Raw genomic sequence first — 23,313 nt, 5'->3', positions numbered from 1 at the left:
AAATGTTATTTTGTCAATTAGATTATATTTTCCCCACTAACCGTCACTCCTGCAATTTGCAACGGATTAAAAACAACCTACCGTACACAGAATTGTCGATGTCATATGACACTAATCGTTTTGTCCAGCAGATGGCGTAGTGCTCACGTTTTCCCTCAGTACTTCGGTGTTTTTTTAGCACCAGCAATTTTCCTCGCGAAAACAAAAATATGTATTCTTTATTTTACAAACACATCTTAGTCTTTTGCAACATTTTTTTGAATGAATGAAAATAAATGTTTTATAAAGATCATGTTACAAGCCAGGGCGTTTCTTGCCTGGAACTCATGTGGGTTTACTTCCGGTATCAGTATCTTCAACCATAAGTACCACAAAGGCGAAGACATGCATCTTGCCCCAAATTGTGAAGAACGTTTAAATCGACTGAGTGGAAATACGTTTAAAGGGTAACATAAACTAATTTCATCGTTATGTTTTACTTTATGACACTCATTTGTGAGATGTAAAACCAGGCTTGGTAAATTTAAACGTTGCAATTCACTTATCGTGGTTTGTTTAGAACTTTAGAGTGACATGTTTTTACAAAGTACGTGTTCGTACATGTGCATTTCTAATCCACAGAAACAGAAATATTTACTGAAAAAAAATTATTGAACATTCTGATGCTACAGGCTACTCGCAAACTATCAAAAAGTTAAAATGTTACAAGAACTACAAGCCTTTTTTCTCTTTTTCAACTTCCTCCAGCCGTCTCCCGTAAGGCATGACACATAACTAAAACAGGAGAGCTTAAAGAAAAGAATGTTTTTGTTTTGGTTTCTCGCTTTAAAAATCCACTGCCCTTTTTATGTTTTTGTGTACATAAGAGCCTGCGCCAAGAAAAGATTTACCTGTACCAGTGTCAGCAAGAATATTTCTGACTTTCCTGCTTTGAAGGTATTTGTTGTTCACTTTTAATCCCAATTGTGTCGTCAGTGTTTCGAATCCTGATGTCAATTTAAATATGGTTGTCTTGTTCTCCTTTGTTTTGAATAAAAATAATAATTTAAAGTGTTTCACATTTTGCTACCCTAAGATGTCCCGTTTGATTTTTTTTGCCAATGTTGTCTCATTAAATTATTTTTAGAGAGTTAAACCTCCAGGATACGACATTAATCTGTTCTGAAATGGTCATCGTAATGTCAAATTGACGTATAGTGGAGGATAGAAACCGATGATAATTTGCTATTGTGTTCAAACCCACAGTACCCCAGATTAAAAAACAAGTATACAATAGGTACTGCCTATGTTATGGACGTGTAAATATACATCAAAAGGAAAACGTATGTACATTGGGTGTGAGTGACCTAGCTGGTGGAGTGGAGTAGCGGGTAAATGCAGTGACTGAGACAGCGGATTAAAATTAAAAGGGACTTAAAACTTCTTGCGCGAATTGCAAACCAATAGCGTAACAGGATTTATATGATGTCGACCAATAGCAGACAAAGATCTTAGAGACCTATCACACAGCAAAGTTTGAAATGTATACCTTTTTAGGTATGCAAAATAAGTTATTGATGTAGTATAGTGGGGAAATAGCTGTAAAAAGGGTTCTGGAAAAACGTCTTATTCCGCCCTGTAAAATTTCACAAGGCGGGGACGCTGTATCCTGGGGGTTGACTAGTTTAAGAAAAAATAAAAGATTTTATTGGCCTGTTTCTTAGTGGGTTTACTGTTAAATGTCAACGCTTATTAGTTGAGCGAACTCTTCTTCTCTATTATGTTGTACAGGACTATTTGCCAGAAAATTACGAATATCATGTGTGCAATTTTGACCTCATCGGAGAGACGGACGATCACGTTGACTTCCGAGCAACTTTTCGGATGGTTTTGTCTTCGAAAGATGAAATCCGGCTGTGGCTGAAATCGCACACCGTCGGTTGGAGGGTGGACCGAACATTTGCAACTAAAGGCCGGAAAGTTCTCTTTAAGGTATTGTGAGCTTCATTTCAGTGATTTTGATTTGGGATTTGTGAGGATTTCCCTTGTGTGTAATATAAGCAAAGATGAAAAGTTAATTATATTTGTGCAAATTGGGAGAAAAATTAATCCTATTCCTTTGCTGTCAGCACCCACTTTACTGTCTTCACTAAGGTAAATAAAAAGTTGCACTAAGACCTGATCAATCCTCTGCCTCTTAAAACGTTTCAATCATGGTGGCACACCTAAACTGGGCCACTATTTTAATTACAATGGTGACATGAGGCTGAAACTCTAATAAGGCTTTAAAACCCCTTGTTATTAAGCCAAAACTCTAGATTGTATTTTAAAAATGCTTTAGAAGCCTAGTACCTGACCAAAACCCTAGATTGAAATCCCCAAAACGCTTTTAAACCCTAATATGAAGACAAAACCCTGGTTTAAAACTTTATTTAGAAACCCTAAAAGAGGCTTCGAAACCCGAATACGAGGCAGAAACCTTAGTTTGAAACCCAAAAAAAGAAACCCTATAAGAGCTTTAACCCCTTAACGTTCCTGTAATATTCACCTAAAATCCCAATCCAAGACGTACCCTAAGTAAATTGAATGCTGTTCTTCAACCGATTAAAGAATATGGACGTTTTAGTCTCATTTGAAAGGTAACAGTCTGAAGTGTTGTCCCAATTTGAAAATATCTCTGCAAGTTGAACTAAGTAATCTGAATTGGAACACACACAAACGGAATGTTTTTTACGCTTGCCTTAATTTATTTTGCAAATAAATGCCTGCAGATGAGTTAAGCTTGGGAAAATAGGTGAGACAATAGCTTGAAGCCATACCTAGTACCTTGTCAAATTTGATCAGAATCAAAAAAACTAAACATTGTATTTCACACATTTTTAGTGGGTAAGTTTAGGCGTTTCCAAAAGTGGCCATTTGGAGACAAGCAGTTGACAACTACAAAATGTGTATTTTACATTGGCCATTTTTTAGACATTGTAAAGAGTTGTGAATGTTTGACTTCTCTTTCCAGAAGTCAAATTAATGATTGTGCACACTTGCACGTAAAAATGGTGTGTAAAAATTAATCACTGATTGCCTTGGGCACGTTATTTTTGGCCCTGACTTAAATACACTCCTGGAAAATGTCATTTAATTATATTTGGATTTGTGTCCATCAGCATTCGATTTGGTTACTTCTGGCTCAGGATGCAATCTTCTTTTTGTCAAACAAGCCCATTTAGGCTAATGCGGGCTGTGGACCATGAAAAAAAGCCTTCTATTGACAATAGCTTGAAGCCTTTCCTTCTACCTTGTCAAATTTGATCACAATCTGAAAAACTAAACGTTGTTTATTACCCATTTTTTCTAATGCTACGTCTAGGCCATACATGTCTAAAGTCCAGCCAAGGAGCCAGTTATCACATTCTTACCTGCCCACGGCCTCTGTCATAAATTTATTAATATATGGCACACCTGTAATGTTGACTGCAGTATAAAATACATTTGTACCAAAATAAAAAAATCAAAATTTCACCAAACAATGTTGGTGGCTGTTGAGTCTAAAAAAATATAAACCCACGGCTGACCAAAGAATTCAGGCAGATGCAGGAATTGAAGTTTAAAAAGACTACTGCAGTAGGAGAGAGATCCACCAACGTGGCCCGTTCTGGTTGTCCGAATCTCTCTGACCACACCGGTTCAGTAGCGCGTATTTATTGAAAAGTCATGCATGTGCAGTACATACAATGGAAAAAGACTGAAAAACATGGATCTTTGAATGTGACTGTGTGTGTGTGAATGATTACTTGTGTATTAAAAGAAGAAAATCTGGTTAATCAAGTTAATTTCATAGCAAGTTAATTTGTAACATAGGAGTCTGAGAAATACACAATAACTAAAAGTAGCTTACTTTACAGTGGCTCTTTGGCCACCTTGTTCTTGGCTTTCTGTGAGAATTTTAGCCCACCCCATTTCCAACATGACGACTATAAATTTAAAAAAAAAAAAGGAGAGTTGACTGTGAGAGCGCCTCTTCCAGGACAAGTGGAAATAGGGGTATTGTTTTCACTGAAATCCAAAACAACTGTGTCCCCCTAATTTGCTGAGACTGTGGATTTTTTCAAAGAATATAGTATCAAGAAGCACTGCCAGTCAAACATGCTGATTACAAAAATATAACAGGAAGGAAACTCTGAAAAGGTGAAGCAACTAGAAGCTGTTTTAACACGTCGCTTTCAAACGAGACCCTGCGGGTCTGATGAAAATGCTACAAAGGCGAGCTATGAGGTCGCGACCCTGATCGCCAAGCATGCAAACCTATCGCGGATGGTGAATTTACTAAAGAGTGTTCAATGAATGCCAGGCTGATCAGTCCTCCTTCACACATTTTCAGCTTACCAAATATGCTTTTTTGAAGAGTTTGGACACCCCTGGTTTAGGCGTTTCCAAAGGTGGCCATTTGCTTTACATCAGTTTACATTACTAAAACCTTTGCAACTGTGTATTTTACTTTGGCCATTTTCTCAGACATTTTGAAGTAGTATAAATTCCCTGCAGAGGATTATAAACACGGCCGGAAAGATCCCCGGCTGCCTCCTGCCTAGCCTGGAAGATATTGCCAGCTCTCTCTACCTCAGCACAGCTAAACTCATCCCGAAAAACTCATTTTAGATGTGACTACTTTATTCTAGAACTGAATACTTAATATTTTCTATGTATTATTTTTTTACTGTATACTTTGCCAACTGGAGACAACCCTATTTTTTTGGGAGCAACACATTGCTAATAAGATGATTCTGATTCTGAAACCCTAATTTGAAATCTTAAAAACGCTTTAAATTTCTAACATCAACCAGAAACGTTTATTTGAAATCCTCACTAGAAACCTCTAAAAAGGCAAAACATTTCACTAAATCAAAATCAACTCTCAAAACGGGTTGTTAGACTGATGAGCTCTCTCCAAATGATGCTAGACGAGTAGTCAAGATGGTGTCTCGTCTCCCTCCGCTATGCGTTTGGCTGTGTTCATGTTCTGATTTTTTTTGTTCAAATACTGAAGCAAAAATGACTCAAATTTTTGGGTTAATACCATTTCTTTAAAGTACTGAGTTATCACTGTAACTGGGTTTAAAAGCTATATTTTTCAGTTTTGCCTCCGTGTCAGCCAGCATTCGTTGGCTCCAGTGGCTCACGCAGAATATCAAAGTACATTCGTGCTTTCTCGAAAAGGTGGACTACAGGTGCCAGCATAAAACACGACCCCGGGGCAACATAAAAGTCAGCAAAAACACAGACTGTCCTGCTCAAATGAGCGTCACACTACTTCGAACTCAAGTGAGCAGAGGCCGACAGAGTCTGTAAGTAAATTGATGCCATTTTGTATCACGATTATTATCTTCATGGAAATAGTTTTTTTGTTTGCTTCTGCAGAAGCGCAGATTCTCATCTGCCCGTCTTTCCTACCATGGTGATCATTTGCCACCAGCACAACCACAACATTAAGGTTTTTAAATCTGCGCCGTTTGCCTCAGATGTGGCGGACTTTGAGAACGGTCATGAGAAAGGTTACGTGGTCTCCAACGTCCCAGCAAACAAAGCGTTCTGTCCTACCATGGATCACTGTTATGTGTAAGGTGACCTTTTTCTCGGGTGTAGACATACGGACGCTGCCCAACTTAAGAACGAGATAGGTTCCGGACGATCGTTCCTAAGTTGAATTTGTTTGTAAGTTGCTTCAGTGCTAAATTCTATTTGTTTAAGGTTTATATAAGTATGTTGAATGAATGAATGAATGAATGAAAACTTTATTTCGAACATTAAAATAAAAACAGGACAAAAACAATGAGTCAACAACCAAATAATGTCACATAACATGTTTGAAAAGGGGTAGTCAGAAGCAGATGCTTATTTTCCCTACCCCTTTATCTTCCCTATTAAATACATTTTACAAATCTCTTCTTCTCTTGTGTCTACTATAACAAAATCTCATGGATATATTTATTACATAGGTCAGATATCAATAATTAATCGATCAATGTTAAAGGCTTTTGGGAGTAACCTGTATTGTTTTATACCAGAAAAATACAAATTTAATGCAATAATATGCTCTATAAAGATAAGAAAAGTTCACTTTAACTTATTTTTGGAAGATGCACTTCAAAAGGTCCTCCTCCGTGGTAAAGTGGACAAAAAAAAAAAACGCATCAAGCTTCCTTATTCCACTTTCATTTCAAAGAAAACGGCTCGCCTCTTCTTTACACATTACACCAACCATTTTGAATGGATGCACAAGATATTAAACAATATAAACATCAAAGTTCTTTGCATACTACATACAGTACTCGTAAAACTGTATGTTTACACACGAACTAGGAAGTAGAAGCTGGATTTATTTTTTTTCTTCGGGGTGGATGCTGGGTGACCTCTCACAGCGCCACTTGCCGGTAGCAGCGGAAAGAAGTACTGCAGTAATGTCCTGTACTTGGAAAAAGGTGCACATAATACAAAATCTAACTTACAGCAATGCCCGGCTATCCCGACATCCCGAAAAAAAATGCTCGTTTCGTACCGTTTTACGTAAGTCGAATGGTCGTAAGTAGGGGAGCGTCTGTATTGAAAAAAAAAAACAGCAAGGTTTCCAAAGCTTCTGTCCACAGAGGAAGTGATGTCATTCTGTGTGATATGTTGATCAACATGGCGGTTGATAAGGAAAAGTTACTGGGCTACTGTAAGCCCTCATTTATCACGGTTGGTGGGGAGCAAAACCTCTGTAATAAGCAAACACATGCACTTCTCCCGCACATAGTTATAGTTGACCAGGGATAATCGATCACAGCCGTACGGTTGCTGTTCGTTTTAGGCGCAATAAATGGAAAATAAAGCCGCCATACATAACACAAATTTGCGATTACGGTCCCCAGTCTCAGCAAGAGTCTACCGGGGATAATGGATCATGGCCAAAACAGTGCATATTATTTTAGGCAGTCGGGAAAGAAAAACTCTTCCTACCCACTCTCTTGGCAATAATGGACAGGGAATAATGGATCGCAGCCGCACGGCTGATGTTCATTTTTAGGTGGAAAGGTTGGATTAAAACAGCTGTCCATGCATGAAACAAATTTGCTTTCTCGGTCCCCACTTTAGCAATGGTCGACTGGCGAAAACAGATCACAGCCAAAACAGTTTATTTCATTTTAGATGGGCCATAATGGCTTACTTCAGACGTCCAAACTGGAAAAAAAGCACTCTACTGACACCTGTTCTCAGCTCTAGTTTACCTGGGATGGTGGATCTCAGCCACAAACATGCACTAGATTTGAGGAGGACCAGAACGGCATAGTCGACCGGGGAGAATTCCTTGCGGTCACGACCGTATGTTTTATATTAGGCACTCTAGAACGGCAAGCGTCCGGACAAAAGTTCTTTCGGCTGGTCCCCAAATCTCAGCAATTTGGGATTGGGGACAATGGATCGCAGCTGCACGACTTCATTCTAGGCAGAAATAACCGCTAGGCCTGACAAAAATGCGCTTGGCCGGTCGTTGCTCGCAGCAATATGTACTGTATGATTTTCAATGCAGAGAACTAATTCCGGCAAATGTGAATAATCAAGAATCAAAGGATTTCAGTGTTGTGAAATGATTGAGAATGGCATACAGGTGTCCCCAGCTCTCATCAATAGTTGACCTGGGATAAAGGATGGCAGCCACACGCATGCATTTCATTTTAGGCAGGTCAGAATTGCAGACTTAGTTTATTCTGTCTGTTCCGGCTCACATCAATATAGGATTGGGTATAATGGGTTGCGACCTACAAGTGTAGTTCATTCAACAGTGAAAAATTAATTTGATGAGAGTGCAATTTTCGGTCCCCACTTGCGGCAATATGCGATTGGGGATAATGTATTGTGGCCTTAAAATTTATTTTTATTTTTAGGCGGGTCAGAATTGCACGTCTCCTGATAAAAGTGTTTTCTGGCAGTCTCCGCCTGCAGCAATTTACGATTGGGGATAATTGATCGGGGCCGCACGGGTGCAGTTCACTTTTAACTGGACTGAACAGCGAAAAAAGAGCAGCCAGGCCCAAATAAGATGTGCTTTGCTAGTCCTTGTTTGCATTATTATGCGATCAGGGATAATGGATTGCAAAGTACAAAGCACTATCCCTACATTTCTATGTTTTTAGGTAAAGGTTAATTTGAATTTTGTTAATTCAGTCACAGCTTGCCGGAACATCTAGACGAGGAGGTGGAACTAGTGCAAGAGAATGCTTCAGAGCAGGGTAAGTGTGTCAAACATTTTTATCGTTGTGCAGCGGTATTTTTTTATGCGGTAAACTAAAAAAAATGCATGCCCGCAGCTCATGTAGAGTATTTTCTCAGCAACGTCTCGTGGGACAGATTCAATTTGTTGGCGGGCCTAATCTGGCCTATGGGCCATATGTTTGACACCCCTGAAATAGGGTTTCAAATCAGGGTTTTTGCCTCATATTAGGGTTTTAAAGCCATTTCTTTTTTTTTTGGTTTGAACAAATTTATTGACACTAAAAACAGAAAACAATCATGACAATCTCAACAGCAATTAAGCACATTCACAATATTATATTCCAATATTACGTTTTTAACAGCAAACACAAAGTGAGGTTTGAACAAACCTTCTCGAAAATCAAACATATTCACAATTTCATTATATAACATCTTTGTTAGTGTCAATAGATCCGTCCAGGCCAAAGTCAATTGTCCTCGGTCTGAACAAATCCACTGACACCAACAGCAGCAAAACACAGCCATCAAGCCATTTCAAGGGTTCAAAGTTGGGGTTTAAACTACAGTTTTGGCTTCATATTGGGGTTTTGAAGCCCTTTTAAGGTTTGGATCTAGGGTTTCAAACCAGGGTTTTGGCTTTAATAAAGTGTTTCAAAGACAAGGGTTTGAAACTAGGGTTTTTCGGTTTCATTTGGGGTTTCAAAGCATTTTGAACTAGGGTTTTGGCTTCATATTAGTGTTTCAAAGTAAGATAAAAACTCAAACTTTCAAAGTAAGATGTTGGTTTTGTTTAGGGTTTTGAAGCGTTTTTAGTGTTTCATACTAGGGTTTGAAACTAGGGCTTTAGCTTACTTTCAGGGTTTTAAAGCTATGTTAAGGTTTCAAACTAAGGGTTTGGTTTCATGTCAGGGTTTTCTTGGCTCCATAGTGGGACTTCGAAGCCATTTCAAGGTGTCGAAGTAAGGGTTAAACCAGGGTCTTCAGCTTCATAAAAGGGTTTCAAATTATTTAAGGTTTTGAACTTGGGTTTGAATTTCTTTACAAACTCTGGTTTCGGCTTCATATCGGGGTTTTAAAGTATTTTTTAGGATTTCAACCTAGGATTTTGGCTTAGTACTGGGGTATTAAAGTGTTTTTAGGGGTTTAAAACTATGGTTTTTGGCTTCATATCAGGGTTTTTAAGCCATTTTTAGGTTTCCTAACTTTCATCTTTTTTAAAGCACAGCACGTTATTTTCATTGAAATAATTTGTTATCGCTGTCCAGTCTCGCACCAAACTACAGCAATACAGTTTGAAGAGATGTGCCAGAAGCTGTCGACTCTCGTCAAGAGCGACGAATCCCTCGCCGCTTCGGCCGCCGCCGCCGTCAAAACCTTTCGCCAAATCCAAAAAAATCCGTCCCGGATCGCGTCAGCCCTGCGAATGTTTGCTCGACACTCAAACGCTATCGCCAAGTCGACCTCGGCCGGAAAATGTGGCCTCGTTAAAGGAGACTCTGCCGACGACAAAGCAGGACTTCATCATTTACGCAACCGCAAGATGTCAGATTAATAGTCATGTCACATTTATTTGTAAAGCCCTTAATCACAAAAAAAAAATTGTAAATAAGTTTTTGGTGTATTTTTTTTGAGTCACTGTTTCTTCCTCTTGATTTTGTATGCGTTCATTTCACCATTCAAATACTCAAAACTTTTTTCATCTATTGCAGCCGTCACAATTGTTTGGGTTACTGATTAGGCTACTTGCCTGGTATGCATTTCTAAAACAAGCTGTTATTGTGTTATTCGCGGTTCACAGACTTTAAGTGGTGTGTCTTGAAAAAGTACAGCCAAGTGGTGCCCATCTCCAGGCTTTTTTTCTGTAGGACTTTACCCTACCACATGAAACATGTAGTAATGGTTTCCATGGTTAGCAGGAGAAGCCTCCAGATGAAATGAAATGATCTGCATTTATTTAGAGCTTTTCAAGTCAATACTTCCCAAACAAAGCGCTTTACATTGTGCTTCACATTTCCCAATAGCGGCCGTGCAGCCATGTAAGGCGCTAACCTGCTTATTGGGGGTATTAGGGGTTCAGTGTCTTACCCAAGGACACTCGACATGTAACACGGAGGAGCCGGGATTCGAACTGCGATCTCTTGATCCCAAGACGAGCGCTCTACCTCCTGAGCCACTGACGCCCCTAGATCTTACTCAGGTACAGCACATTCATCGCCTGGTTGTCGTTTTTCCGTCTAAAGCGTCATTCTGCTTTTCAGAGATGAACCAGACCTTCATGTTGTAATTTTTCGAAGTAGGTTTTTTTTTTTTAACTTGCTTAGCAAAGGGGTACCAGTTTGATGCGTTTCTTAAATAGCAGACCACCTTATTACCGGTATGTTACTAGGTTGTGATTAGAAGAAGCTAGAGGCAAAGTGTTACTTTTATGTTAGTAGTTAGCACAACGGGCTAACAGTTTGATATGCATTTTTAAAATAAGTTGTGTTACTATGTTGCAACTATGTAACTAATATGTTGGCACCGGGTGGTAATTATCAGAAGTGGGGTTAAAGGTCAGCTTAAATAGTTAGAAATCAAATTTCCTCTAAAATCACAATAACCCATCAGTGGAGTGCGCTATTTTCAGAACTGGTCTGGAGCATTTACCTGCTCAGTTTGTGGTCGAGGGTTCTTTTGAGAGGGACCTTTCAAGGTGCATGAAAGAATCCACTCTAGAGGGAAACCTTTTGCCTGCTCAGTTTACTGCAAATGACTGGCTAGACCAACTCAATAAAGTCTGGCGAAAAACCTGTCTGCAGTCAACGTTTCTCACACAGGAAAGACCCATACTGGAGAGAAACCTAATGCAATAAATCCACACTGGAAAGAAACCTTTCGACTGCACATTTGATGGTCTATGTTTCTCGCACAAGGAATCTTAGTGGAACATCACTGGAAGACAACAACCAAAAAACAGACGGCGATTGTAGTAATCAGCGAATGCATAAGGCACATTTCAGATCGACGTAATTGGAACTTTGCTTACCGTGTCACTCGGGGACTTTAGTTTTGTCCAAGATGATCATCAAAGGGTAAGTTTACCTGCGGTCATGTGCAGCGTGCCATCCTTTTTCTACTTTGTCATATTAAAGGTTTGTGATTGTGACTTTTCCTCTCATGTTTTTGCTGGTTGTCTTGCAATTTGTATAATATTGCCCAGATAGCTCCCCGTGAGTGTACGAGCACCTGAAGGATTTCAGTTTATTTGGTCTAGGTTAGCTACCGTTTTTTTCCGAGCCTTGACCAAAACTTGGCTTTAAACACTCAAAACCTTTTCCACTGGCTTGCTAAAGTGCTGGTGTGCTTTACATGACATCACAGCTCAGGAAGTCAAAGATGAGGAGTGTCTTCAAAATGCACTATTTCGGAAAATTATTGGAAATATACCAATAATATATATAGATTTTATACAAAAAAAGTCATAACTTCTCACATTTTGTATGATTTAGAATTTGGGAATACCTTTAACAATGCATTCTAGAACACATACTGGAAAGAAATCGTTTGTCTGCTTAGTTTGTAGTCAATGTTTCCCACACAAGGAATCCTTGACAATGCGTGTAAAATTTACACGAGACCTGAGATTAATTATAATAGTTACAAATAACAAAAGGAAATTATGGTTCAAGACACACATTGAAAGTAAGGATTATTCAGTGGCACCGAGAACTTTATTCGCATGGACAGACCAACAGGCTGTCTAGAAATCCCCACTGACACGCCCCCTCCTCTGTGTGACGTGTAACAGTTCATGTTTGGAATCAATTACTGCATAAATTCATTTACATAAAAAAACTTTAAACAACAATCACAAAATTTTCCTTCGGGGATGAATAAAGTATCTATCTATCTAAATGTCCTTTAGGGTTCCCCGAATTTGTTCTTCTTGCATGACATGACATATTGTCTTTGAAGTGGATGATACCTAAACCACATTTTTCAGGTTCCCTGCAGGGGGTATAAGGTAATATTTGTTATCGCCTTCCTCAGCATTTCATTTATATAAAAAGCTTTTTCGTACGTCTTATGGTGGCGACCACCTGGTCCAGTTGCTTGGTGTCGTTGCGGTCTGGTCTGCAGCTTGGACTGATCTCAAGCGAATAGTCAGGCCCGTATTCTGTAAAGAACTGACATGAGGGACAACATTTGAGAATTTTTTGGCAGTGAGGACATGTCATCAACAAGGGTTTCAAACTAGGGTTTTGAAGCATTTCGAAGTTTTCCATCTAGGTATTCGAACTAAGGATTGAGCTTCAAATTAAGGATTGAAAGGCATTTATGGTTTCCATCTAAGGTTTCAAACTAGGCTTTGGGATTCTGGTTAGGGTTTTTAAGTGTTTCTAGGGTTTGGGCAAAAAACAAGGGTTTTGAATGTTTCTAGAGTTTCCAACTCGTGATTCAAGGTAGGGTTATAAAATACAATTTCGGCTTTGAAAGCCTTGTCAAGGTTTAAAACTCGGGTTTTAGCTTCAAATTTAGCGTTCTAGTGTTACAAGATAGGGTTTCGGTTTAGGGTTTTAAAGTGTCAAGGTTTTGAACAAAGGTTTCAAACTAGAGTTATGGCTTTATTTTTTTTATTTTGAAAACATTTCTAGGGTTTCCATTTATTGTATTTAAGTTTAAAAGCAATTTTAGGGTTTTGGTTTCTTCTTTCAAACTAAGGAGTTGACTTCTTATTGGCATTTTAAAACCGTTTTAGGGTTTCAACCTAGGGTTTTGGTTTTGTATTGCGGTTTTAAAGCCTTTAGGGTTTTAAACCAAAGAGTTTTCAATATATGCTAAGTGTTCAAATAAAGTCTGTGTTTAAATTCAAAACATTTGAATAGGCACAAAGGAGAGGATATAGTTCCTCCTTATAATTTATGATGCAGAGAAATAAAATTGTTATCACTTGGTGTTCTGGTATTTCCGAGGCGAGGTTCTCCCCTAGAAGCACTGCCGTCAGGTAGGCCCAGCAGCGGGCCGTGTTCGCGAGGTTGTACCCCCCTGAGGGAAGACGGACACGCACACTTTCATTGTAAAGTTGACTTTTTTGTGTTTTTTTTTTTTTTACAAAGACACTACACTCACCCCCTCCCAGGAGCAGCGTGGGTAAGCGCCACTCCAGCACGTGCTGCATACATTTGGCCACGCCCGGGGGTGTCAAGTTGAAAGAGCACATAGGGTCTCCCGCCATTGTGTCGGCACCCAATTGCATCACCAACGCGTCCGGGTTGAAGTGAGCGCGCACGTCGGACAGGATGCTGCGGTAAAAATAGGACCCGAGTTCACACTAGGAGCACCTGCATAGCAATGCTGGCGATGCGGATGGAATCGGATAGCTCTCGGAGGCAATGGTAAGAGCACCCGATCCTAATAAGGCCGTCAGGGATGTTGATTGTTGTTCAAAATTGCATAATAAATGATACAACGAGAATCAAACCCAGAATGCGGTGGGGAGAGCGCTGGATCAGACAACACATGTAAAAGCATTAAGTCCATCTCATAAGCATACAATTTAGTCACAGTACCAGATATGTTAGAGAAATAAGACAACAGATAGTAAAACAGTGAAATCAGTATAACATTTTGTTTCACCTCTTCTCAGCTCAAACTAAGCATTATTAGGTGATAAACAGTTTGGATATGAGCAGTCATGACTTCATATATGTAAGGGCTACCAAATTACTTCCCACAAAGCCTTTCTTTCCATTCTGTTCAAAACAACCATGTTACTCCGCACATTGCCTTTCTCTTTATTCAGTTCAAAATCGTGCATGCTTTGAAAAGATTTTGCAAGTCAGCGATACAATTCTTTTTTTTCAGTAGGGCCAAATAGCACACCTCTAAAGTGCCTTCTGCCATTCTCCGCTCACAGCAATATGGGATCAGGGATAATGGACCTATTTTTAGGTGGAGAAAACGCCAAAAAAGGCTGCTAAGTTTTTTTTGTTTGTTTTTTCAATGAGAGACATTTTTGCACTGACTAATCAGGGGCCGACAACCCAAAATGTCAAATGAGCAATATTGGACCAATAAAACAAAAAAAACAAATTTGTCTGGAGCCGCAAAAAAATAATAACCTTATATAATGCTTATAATGAATGTAACACATGCTCTATGTATCTATATTAGTTATATTAGCCTACTATCACATCTAATCACTAAGTTGTGGAGAGTGATGCACAACTTGACTCCTCTGTTCTAGTTTTACATCATGACAATATTAATGAATTACATTATATTTCATTGCTTTGAATAAATCAAAGAAATGCAATCAAGGAATACATTTCTTGGCAACAACAAAACAGAAGGTTTCTAACGTGTGCCTTATGTGGGCAACAAAAAGAGTGCAATAGAACACAGCAAGCATTTGTAAACATAAACAGCAGACTTCTAGTCAATAAAAAACTAGTCAATAAAATGAAAACAAGTCAGTGCATGTGTAAAACACAGCGGCATCTTCTCTCTTGATACCAGATCGTTGGCAGAAGTGTTGAAATCAGGAGTGCAGTAAGAGGCTGTTACATTGTGACGCTGACCCTTTAAAGGGAGGATCTTGGGTTCACATAGCTCTGCTCTAACGTTAGGCACAGGGGAGAAAGAGGAAAACAAGTGAAGGAGAGATGCACCAGAGTTTTGCATTGCAAGCAGGAGTTCAAGCTTGAGAGCCACAACTTCACATCACAATTTATAACTTTGCTGCGTTCAACGCAACAATCTTTACCGCGGGTTGCAGACCCTGAGACTAAATAAAGCCCCACTTCCACGTAATTCCATAAAAGTGTGACACAGCGCTTTAGTTTGTGACTTGCCTTCTAAAGATTTGATAATATTTCTCGTCCCGGATGCCGTCCTCCAACGGGACATTGACGGTGTACCAGCGGCCTTTGCACAAGCCAATATTGGAGACGTCGCCCGTACCTGCACACACACCAATAAGAAGTCTGTGTATTCGATTCATTTTTTTAACACCACAGTAGATCCCACGGAAACATCAACATCTCTTTATGACGTTTTTCTTTTATCTTAAGATCTGTTTAATGCCCCCTCTGTACGACATTTTCCCCACAATACGATTCAAAGAGAAATTATTTTGCGGGACCAGTTTTCGCACATACAAAGAGTTACATCTCGAAGATGCCGGTTTGCTATTAGTTGACATCATATCAATTGCTGGCCTGCTTTTAGTTTGTGTCACAGCTTCATGAAAATGCAGATATGCTAGTGGCTGAACTACAACACACAATTTTGTTCTCTTCAGTCAGAGCTGCACAATTTTGAAATTGTATTTCAAAATGGATAAATGGATTTAGTAGGATTTAAGAATGCCATTTTTAGGTGGTTATGTGTTTCTTTAACTTGTGACAATGATTCCTCTAAATGACACCCTTGGTTTGGAGATGCACTGGAAATGTATTGAACTAGCCTTTATATTGAAACCAAAATCAACATCATGGGGAGTAGAACGAACAATGCTTGTATTGGTTCTCAATTTTCGTAGTTTTCAAAGACATTCTGGAATTGCCATAAAATTGCGTAGTAAACTACGGAAGAGTCGTAGTATTTGTTAGCTCTGGTCAGTTGAGAATCTCAAGTTTGGAAACATTTCGATTTGGTGATACAGCACTGCAATTTGTGTCCTGCACTTATTTGCTACGGGTTCCAAGGCTTGCAGTGATGCTAGAAGAAGCAAAACAGTGTAAATAATGGAAACAAAGCTAAAAATGAAGGCACATGACGATCAGGACTATTATTAAAAGTAAGGATGCGATTAAAGCAAGGAAGTGTTCTATGGCTAGACAATCCTCACAGGTAGACGTTTCCTCCCTACTTTGCATCCACCAACGAACTTGACTCCATCAGCTCAATCATGTCACGTCAAAAGTAAATTAAATGTCATTTTTCCATAACATGTGTATTTATTCATAATGGTATGAAAGCATACACAGACGCTGTCCTACTTACGAACGAGATTTGTTCGTAAGTTGCTTCAGTGCTACATTTTGTTTGTTTAAGGTTTATATAAGTATGTTTAAGGCTTGTATAAGTAACGTGTATTGTTTTGTACAAAAAAATAAACATTTCATAAAACGTATGCTCTATAAAGATAAATAAAGTTGAGTTTAACTTACTTTTGGATGATGCGCTTCAAAAGGTCCTCCTCCGTTGTAAAAAGTGGCCAGAAAAAAAGCGTTCGGACATTTATTTCAACCGCATCAAGCTTTCTTATTCCACTTTTATTTTCAAAAGAAACGGCTCGCCTCTTCCTTACAATTTACACCAACCATATTGTATAGATACTATATATTAAACAATAAAAACTTCAAAGTTCTTAGCACGTTAGAGATTCAAGTACAGTTATGTTTACACACAAACTACGAAGAGGAAGCGGATTTCTTCTTCCGGGTGGATGCTGGGTAACCTCTCACAGCGCCACCACTCGCCGGTAGTGGCGGAAAGAAGCACTACGTAACGTCCTGTACTCGGAAAAAAAGGTGCACGCAATACAAAATCTAACTTACAACAATGTCCTTATATTTTTTGACATCCCGAAAAAAAATTATTGTATGTACCGTTTTACGTTAGTCGAATGGTTGTAAGTAGGGGAGCTTCAGTACACATGTATTACAAACAAGTAGTACTTACTTCATACCCTTCCGTTATTTTATTGTTTTTATCTGCCGAGGGTTCAGAATGCATTAGCTAACTTTTGTAGGTTTATATCGCCTGCTTTAAAGCAATTTCACTGAGGGATCCCCACCTCCCTACAGATTCATGTCATATCCCAAGGGTCTACTGTACCTATTAAGGTTTGGGTTCTTGGTTTCAATGGAATTTCAGGAAAGCAATGCTACCTGGGAAAAATCCAGGGGAGAATTTATGCAGGGACACCGTCATAACTTTGGATGTAAAGCTAAAGGCCTCCTCCACACCTGGAGACATAAAACGCAATACGTGAAGTAAATGGATCATACTAAGGCAAAAGTCACATGTACCATCTCCGTGATGCAAGTCAACATCCACGTAAAGGACTCTGTCAAATTTTTCTCGAAGCTTGATGATCCCTAACACCACATCATTGACGTAGCAGAAACCAGAAGCTTGATCCCTAAGAGACGAAGTGGGAATTAGAATTGTCTTTATTGTCATTGGTAACAACGTAGTGAACATTGTTTACGATGAGATTAGACATGGTACTCCGGGAAAAACACATAGTAAAAGAGAAAAATGAGATAAAATAATGTCAGGATGAAGAAGTAAAAATGTTTACGAGGTAACGCTTGGAGACTGGCCTTAATTGTGAGTGCATTGTAAGAATAATCCAATGAAAAATAGAGCAATAACATTGAGTCATGTAAAGTACTAGAGCCTGGGGGCCATATGCGCCCTCCAGGATTTTTAAGTAAATTGTAAATTAATAGACAAAAAATATATATATTACACATATTACATGTACTTGTAAATGTCTGCATGTTTGTTTATTCATGAATGCTGCTATTCCTAAAAGACTTATCTTCACTTTGTAACTTTTCTAAATTTTGCTCCAATGGAATGTGCAAAAACTGGAAAACAAAAAACGTTTTTTTAATGCCAAATAATACAGCTTAGCCTACATTATCTTTTTCGCAAAAGTATTGCTGAAGTGTCAGATTTAAGACAAAAAGACAAAATCAATATTTTTTTTTACCTTTTGGCCCTTTTGCGAATTTTTTTAGCTGCCCACAAATATGCCCACCCCGGATCTAGAGTATTAAACTAGGGTTTGGGCTCGCAACAGAGCCACCAAGGACTTTCCTCACCCCAACCACCACCTCAGAGACAGTGTCTTCCCAGGGCTATCACCACCCTAAACAAGTGTGCAAGACTGTGAAAATCTATATCCATCCTGACAGTTTGAAATATGTGTATTGTTTAGAAAAATGGGCAGGGAAGCACGCAAAACCTCCTCAAATCCATTCTTACTTCTTGGCATGGTGCCACCCTCCGGCCCAGTTAACAGCAACATGGCAAGTCTGGTCCAGCAGGCATTGGGCGGCTGTGAGCGTGGCGCCTCCTACCGCCGCCGCATAGTCAAATATGCCCTCCGACACCGGGCAGTCATACCCTGGAGGGAATCGTTGAAATTGAGAAAAAGATTGAGAGATTTTGAAATGCGTAGGTCTCACCCAAGCCGTAATCGACCGAATGCGGGTCATCATTGTCGCCGTCCTGGCTGATTTTGTGAAGGTGCTCCAAGTAGAAGTCGGAGTGGAACTGCGCCATTTCCTCGATGGTGGCCACCCGAGGCTTCACTATGCTGGCGGGAGACAACATCGATGTTGACAACTAACACTTTCCTCAGGGACTACGTTGACATGCAGACAGCAATCCGATTTGAAACGAAATAGAACAGAATACACTCGAATGTCACTAATAAAAAAATAGTAGAGGTAAAATCGGGCCTAAAAAAAACTAGCCGGACCCGGCACGCAAGTACTGACACTCGACCTTACCCAGGCCGACTAATTAACTTGATTTACAGGACCGCATCCGAAACAAACCTGAAATTTAATATTTTTGTCAGGCCGCCACCAGACTAATTACCTCAATTTTGCATGACTAGCTCGAAACAACCTGAAATTTCATATTTAATTTGTGAAGCCTCGGGATGTATAAGTTTCAACACTTATCTTTAGGAAAATGTCATGGCCAGCAATTCTTAGTATCACTTTATCCTGTTGTATTTTTGACAGAAAAAAACGTAAGGTTAAAATAATGTATCGTTAATTCCGGACTATAGAGCGCACCCAATTATAAGCCGCACCCACCACATTTTAAGAGGAAAACCGATTTTGTACTTACACAAGCAACACCTGTATATAAGCCGCATGCGAACCCAAACTCGACTTTAAGTCCCGCGATTAAAACTAAATGTCCTTCATTAAAGTACACAGTATAAAAATCACAGCCGGCAAAATGAACGGAAAATGATACCGGTACTTAAGGTTTGATGCAGACCTGCAGAGTCCGGGTCCCGTTGAAAGTAATCCAAGGAAAAAAGTGTATATTTCCAAAGGTAAGGGTAGAAAAAAAAATATCCACTATTGTCCACCGCGTCCACAAACAGGTCCTTCTGTTCCTCACCTTTACCCCACTTCCCGTCACCCCCCGTTTGTTCTGCCCCTCCTTTTTCAGTCGCCCGTGCAAAACATGTCAGAATAAGTGTCTAAAATAAATACAAATAAATACATTACAAAAATATACAGTTGCAAATACATATTATACATGGGTTACACATATTCACAAAGAAAGACAGTACACCGAGAGAGTTTTCAAAGCTTTAATAATAATAATATAACTTTCATCCCAAACGGTGCCTGTGACAGGGCAGTTAATGGTAGCAACACGCTAGCAACACGCTCGCAACACAGTAAACGGGTCTGGTAAAAAAAAACATATCATACTTGTAAAAATCACGGTAAATGGTCCTCATCTTCCTCCTTAGAACTGAAGCCGTCAAAGTCGTCTTTCTCAGTGTCGGAAAGAAACTTCCATATAGACGTCATCCCACGTGCCCTTATTCCAAAACACGCTAGCAACACGCTCGCAACAGAGTAAACGGGTCTGGTAAAAAAAACATACTGTACTTGTAAAAATCACGGTAAACCGTCCGGACTGCTCAATTGCTTTTAGCTTGAAAGCTGCGTCATGTGCCTTTCTTTTTGCATTTTGCATGATGAGAATTTGCAGTCTTCCTCGGCGCATATATTCCACCGGTCTAAATCTTACCTTTTGTAATCGAGCGCCGCTGGCGGCCGTTAGAAAAATTACATAAATTGGCCGTATCACTGAATAAGCTGCAGGGTTGAAAGTTTGGGAAAAAAGTAGCGGCTTATAGTCCGGAATTTACGGTATATATTTTTATGAACTTGCTGAATGCATTTTAACAACAAAATAACGCTGGGACACAGAATCAGATGCCAGACAACAAGCGCAAAAGAGAGATCTTGATGCACACTTGTTAACTTAGGTGAAGAAATACTGCAGCACACTAAACTTTGAACAGATTTGTGCAGCTCAAATAAATGAGATCAGATACATGGAATTCTAATTTCGATAGTCTGAAATTGGAGAATCGAAGGAAATGATCAAAGAGCAAAAGCGCAAACTAGATAATAAATAAACACATTCTAACTTCACTCTTACCGGTGCGTGTTTACCTTTTCAGTTCAGCTGTTTTTAGTTCAGCTGTTTTTCTCGCTGCTCCATTTTGGCAGTCAAAATAGATGCACGCTACATTGCGAAGGGTGAAAATATTGAATAAATAACTCTGGTTATTTTTTTTGTTATCCTTTAGTAAATTAAAGGGGGGATTTTTTTTTTAAGTTTGCCCGTCATGTTGACAGGTTCTCAGGAAATTAGATTGCGCCATTAACCACAGTAGCAGTACGTTCTGAAGAGAGAGGGGCAGAGTGACAATAAAGAACAATGACAAATTGATTTTTTTAAATTGCAGCGGCTCAGAGAGCGGTGCGGAGAAGTAAATAAAAGCCTGCCAGCAATTCTGCAAAAGAAAAGTGGTGGATGAAAAAAGCAGCAAGAGCTGTGGATTTAAAAAAATGTTAAAAAAAACAACAATTGACATTTCAGGTCCTAATTTTAGATTGGAAAGAAGACAGGACCTGGACAAAACCCTGATGTTTGGTGAGTGCTTGAAGGCAGGCCTACTTTGAATCTAACTCTTCACTTTCGCTGCATAAGGTGTGCTCACCCCAGGAGGGGGAGACAAAGAGACCCTTGGAACGACTGGATGAGAGTTCCACCTACCACAGGAAGTTTTTTGTTTTAGTTTATATTTTTAGACCTCTGCAACCCAAAACCATTTTGTAGTATTCAATAAACCTTTTTTGTCCAGAACCGGAAAACTGTCTCTTGGTTTCCAAGTTTAAAACTTGCCTTTGATTCCCTGGCTGCCTCAGTAAAGTGCATTTCAACTTTGGTCAGGCTCCGTTTTTTAGGCAGACAAAATATTTCGGAGGTGGGTGGGGGGTTTGGTCAAACAAATATGAACCATGCTGCTTGAGAACAAGAGGATGTGATTTAAAGAGAATAATGGCCTGATTAGAGAAATGCCCCTTTTGCCTAATTGTACTCATAAAGTTCTACCTTAATCCAAGCTTGATATTAAAAAATGAATATAATAATATTGTTATGTAATATTTGACCACTACACGTCATTGTATAGAGTTCCGCAACCAAAAACAAGTGCCAAAAAACAAGGAAGAATACAAACTTTAGTGACCAAAGCGCACAATTTTTCTTCTCATTTTTCTTTGCCCAGCCTTTCATAAGGTTTTTGGTTTTCCGGGTACCAGTAGTCGCAAGCTAGCCAAAAGTCATATCAGGCCCCTCATGTTATGTCAAATACAGTCAATACGGCCCCCTGGACCCTGGCTATTTCAGCTGAAAATGAAAATCTCCATTCTGATCCCTGAATACAAATTTCACGCCCCATGAGTATTTAAAAAGATGCGTGTATAGATGATAGTTCATGTCTTTGCTTGTTCGTATAAAATTATTTTTCTCCCTTAATGAAAGTTTTTTAAACCACTTGAACGAGCTAAATATACCATGCCCTTTTAAGATGTTAGACAAATCCCAGTGTGCCTATCTACCACACTGCATCTTATTATTCTCATCCAGTCCAAAATGTGTTTTTATTTAAATTTTGGGGGTAATTCTTGATTTTAAATATTATGAACCTCTAAAATACTACAAGAAATACAGATAGATACTTTATTCATCCCCGAAATGTGAATTTCCCTTCGGGGATGAATAAAGTATCTATCTATCTATCTATCTATCTATCTATCTATCTTCATGTTGTGTGTAACCAGACCTTAGATTATGAAAGTTTTTATTTCGTTTTTCGGATAGAACCATCTAAGAACTGATGCAGTGCTACAAAAAGACGAGGCGATATTAAAAGTATTAAGTCGGTCTCTTAAGATTAATTTGTCAATCAAATTGTTATTGAAATAATTTATTGACGCCTAAATACGCTACAGGAATATTGGATTTCCGGAGCAATCAAAATGAATGTTTTACATGCCAAGAGACAAACGGATCATTTCATTTGCATGGCGTTTATTCAGAGTATACCGATAACAAGGGCAAAGCGGGAGCGACGTCATTACGCAAAAAGACATTGTTATCGCATTAAATAAAGGATTATTTAATTCAAGTCACTCATTTAATTTAAGAGTTCTGTGCTTGTTTCCCCCACGCTCCAAAAGTGAGCTGAATTAATGCGTCTTGCTTTTTTCCAAGATTTGCTCGTATGTGGCTAGTCAAAAGCATAGACTTACACTAAATATGGATGAATACAACGGTTGCACCCACTGTATATAGAAGGATACACCACAGGCATTTATTGCCATAGGGGCGGGTTATAACATTCAAAAGTAAATGTGAGGCTTTTTAAGCAAGTAAACTTGCACGTAAAATTTGCATTTTTACTACAATTCCCATAGTGCTTTGGGTCATAAAAATATCCCGAATGAGATCAATTGGGCGTGTCCACAAGCAATATGACTACCCTATTTTGTATAAAAGCTAGAGCAATCGGAAAATGAAAGGAATGACACAACAATTGCCATTGTAAAACTTTCAGATTCAGATTTTAATTGGATTATTTTATTTTCAGTGTTACAAGAGAGTCCACCTACCTCATATACTTAAGGAGTCCGTAGGCTTTGATGAGTGAGTGGACCATGCTCGCCTGCAAAAGTAACACAACAACTTCACTGACATGTCACAGCAGTAAAGCCTATACAACGAAAAGGGAAGAAGACTCACCCGGTTCGGGACTTTGGATAAAGAATCGCAAGTTTCAATGTATTCCGGGCTGTAAATATACGCGACCTTATGTTCAGTGTGACAAACATCCTCCCCATTTTCTCTATTATTCATACTGAAGTTATAAAAAAGACGCAGTGAAGTTAGAAACAAAAAAAGTACACACAACAAAACATAAACAAAGGTGAACAGCGAGCGAAGAGCAGTGCTCACTTTGAGTGTTACACTGTA

General features: G+C 39.1%; 2 protein-coding genes across 3 annotated transcripts; one reads left to right on the top strand and one right to left on the bottom strand.

Moving 5' to 3' along the window:
• Window positions 1–337: 337 nt before the first annotated feature.
• LOC148357031 (uncharacterized) lies at window positions 338–11,069 on the top strand. 2 transcript variants are annotated; one of them, XM_088348316.1, is made up of 7 exons: window positions 338–446; window positions 867–936; window positions 1,771–1,971; window positions 5,191–5,318; window positions 5,371–5,589; window positions 8,176–8,240; window positions 9,489–11,069. In XM_088348316.1, the coding sequence occupies exons 1-7, from the start codon at window positions 385–387 to the stop codon at window positions 9,773–9,775; spliced, it is 1,032 nt and encodes a 343-aa protein (XP_088204442.1). In that variant the 5' UTR covers window positions 338–384; the 3' UTR covers window positions 9,776–11,069. The 2 variants fall into 2 exon arrangements, with proteins under 2 accessions (XP_088204442.1, XP_088204443.1); XM_088348317.1 differs by having other exon boundaries at window positions 5,392–5,589; window positions 9,489–11,065.
• Window positions 11,070–11,899: 830 nt separating this feature from the next.
• hdac8 (histone deacetylase 8) lies at window positions 11,900–23,300 on the bottom strand. Its single transcript, XM_088348409.1, has 11 exons — window positions 23,083–23,300; window positions 22,953–23,005; window positions 18,411–18,541; window positions 18,208–18,349; window positions 17,241–17,353; window positions 17,100–17,177; window positions 15,057–15,165; window positions 13,333–13,505; window positions 13,154–13,248; window positions 12,284–12,389; window positions 11,900–12,210 (listed from the first exon to the last, which is right to left on the bottom strand). The coding sequence occupies exons 1-11, from the start codon at window positions 23,194–23,196 to the stop codon at window positions 12,188–12,190; spliced, it is 1,137 nt and encodes a 378-aa protein (XP_088204535.1). The 5' UTR covers window positions 23,197–23,300; the 3' UTR covers window positions 11,900–12,187.
• Window positions 23,301–23,313: the final 13 nt, after the last annotated feature.

This window comes from Urocampus carinirostris, chromosome 11, assembly GCF_059441175.1.
Source record: "Urocampus carinirostris isolate Australia breed hairy pipefish chromosome 11, RoL_Ucar_1.0, whole genome shotgun sequence".
In the NCBI taxonomy this organism is placed as follows: domain Eukaryota; kingdom Metazoa; phylum Chordata; class Actinopteri; order Syngnathiformes; family Syngnathidae; genus Urocampus; species Urocampus carinirostris.
The sequence above is the reverse complement of the archived record's forward strand: the minus strand, read 5'-3'. Positions and strand labels throughout refer to the sequence as shown.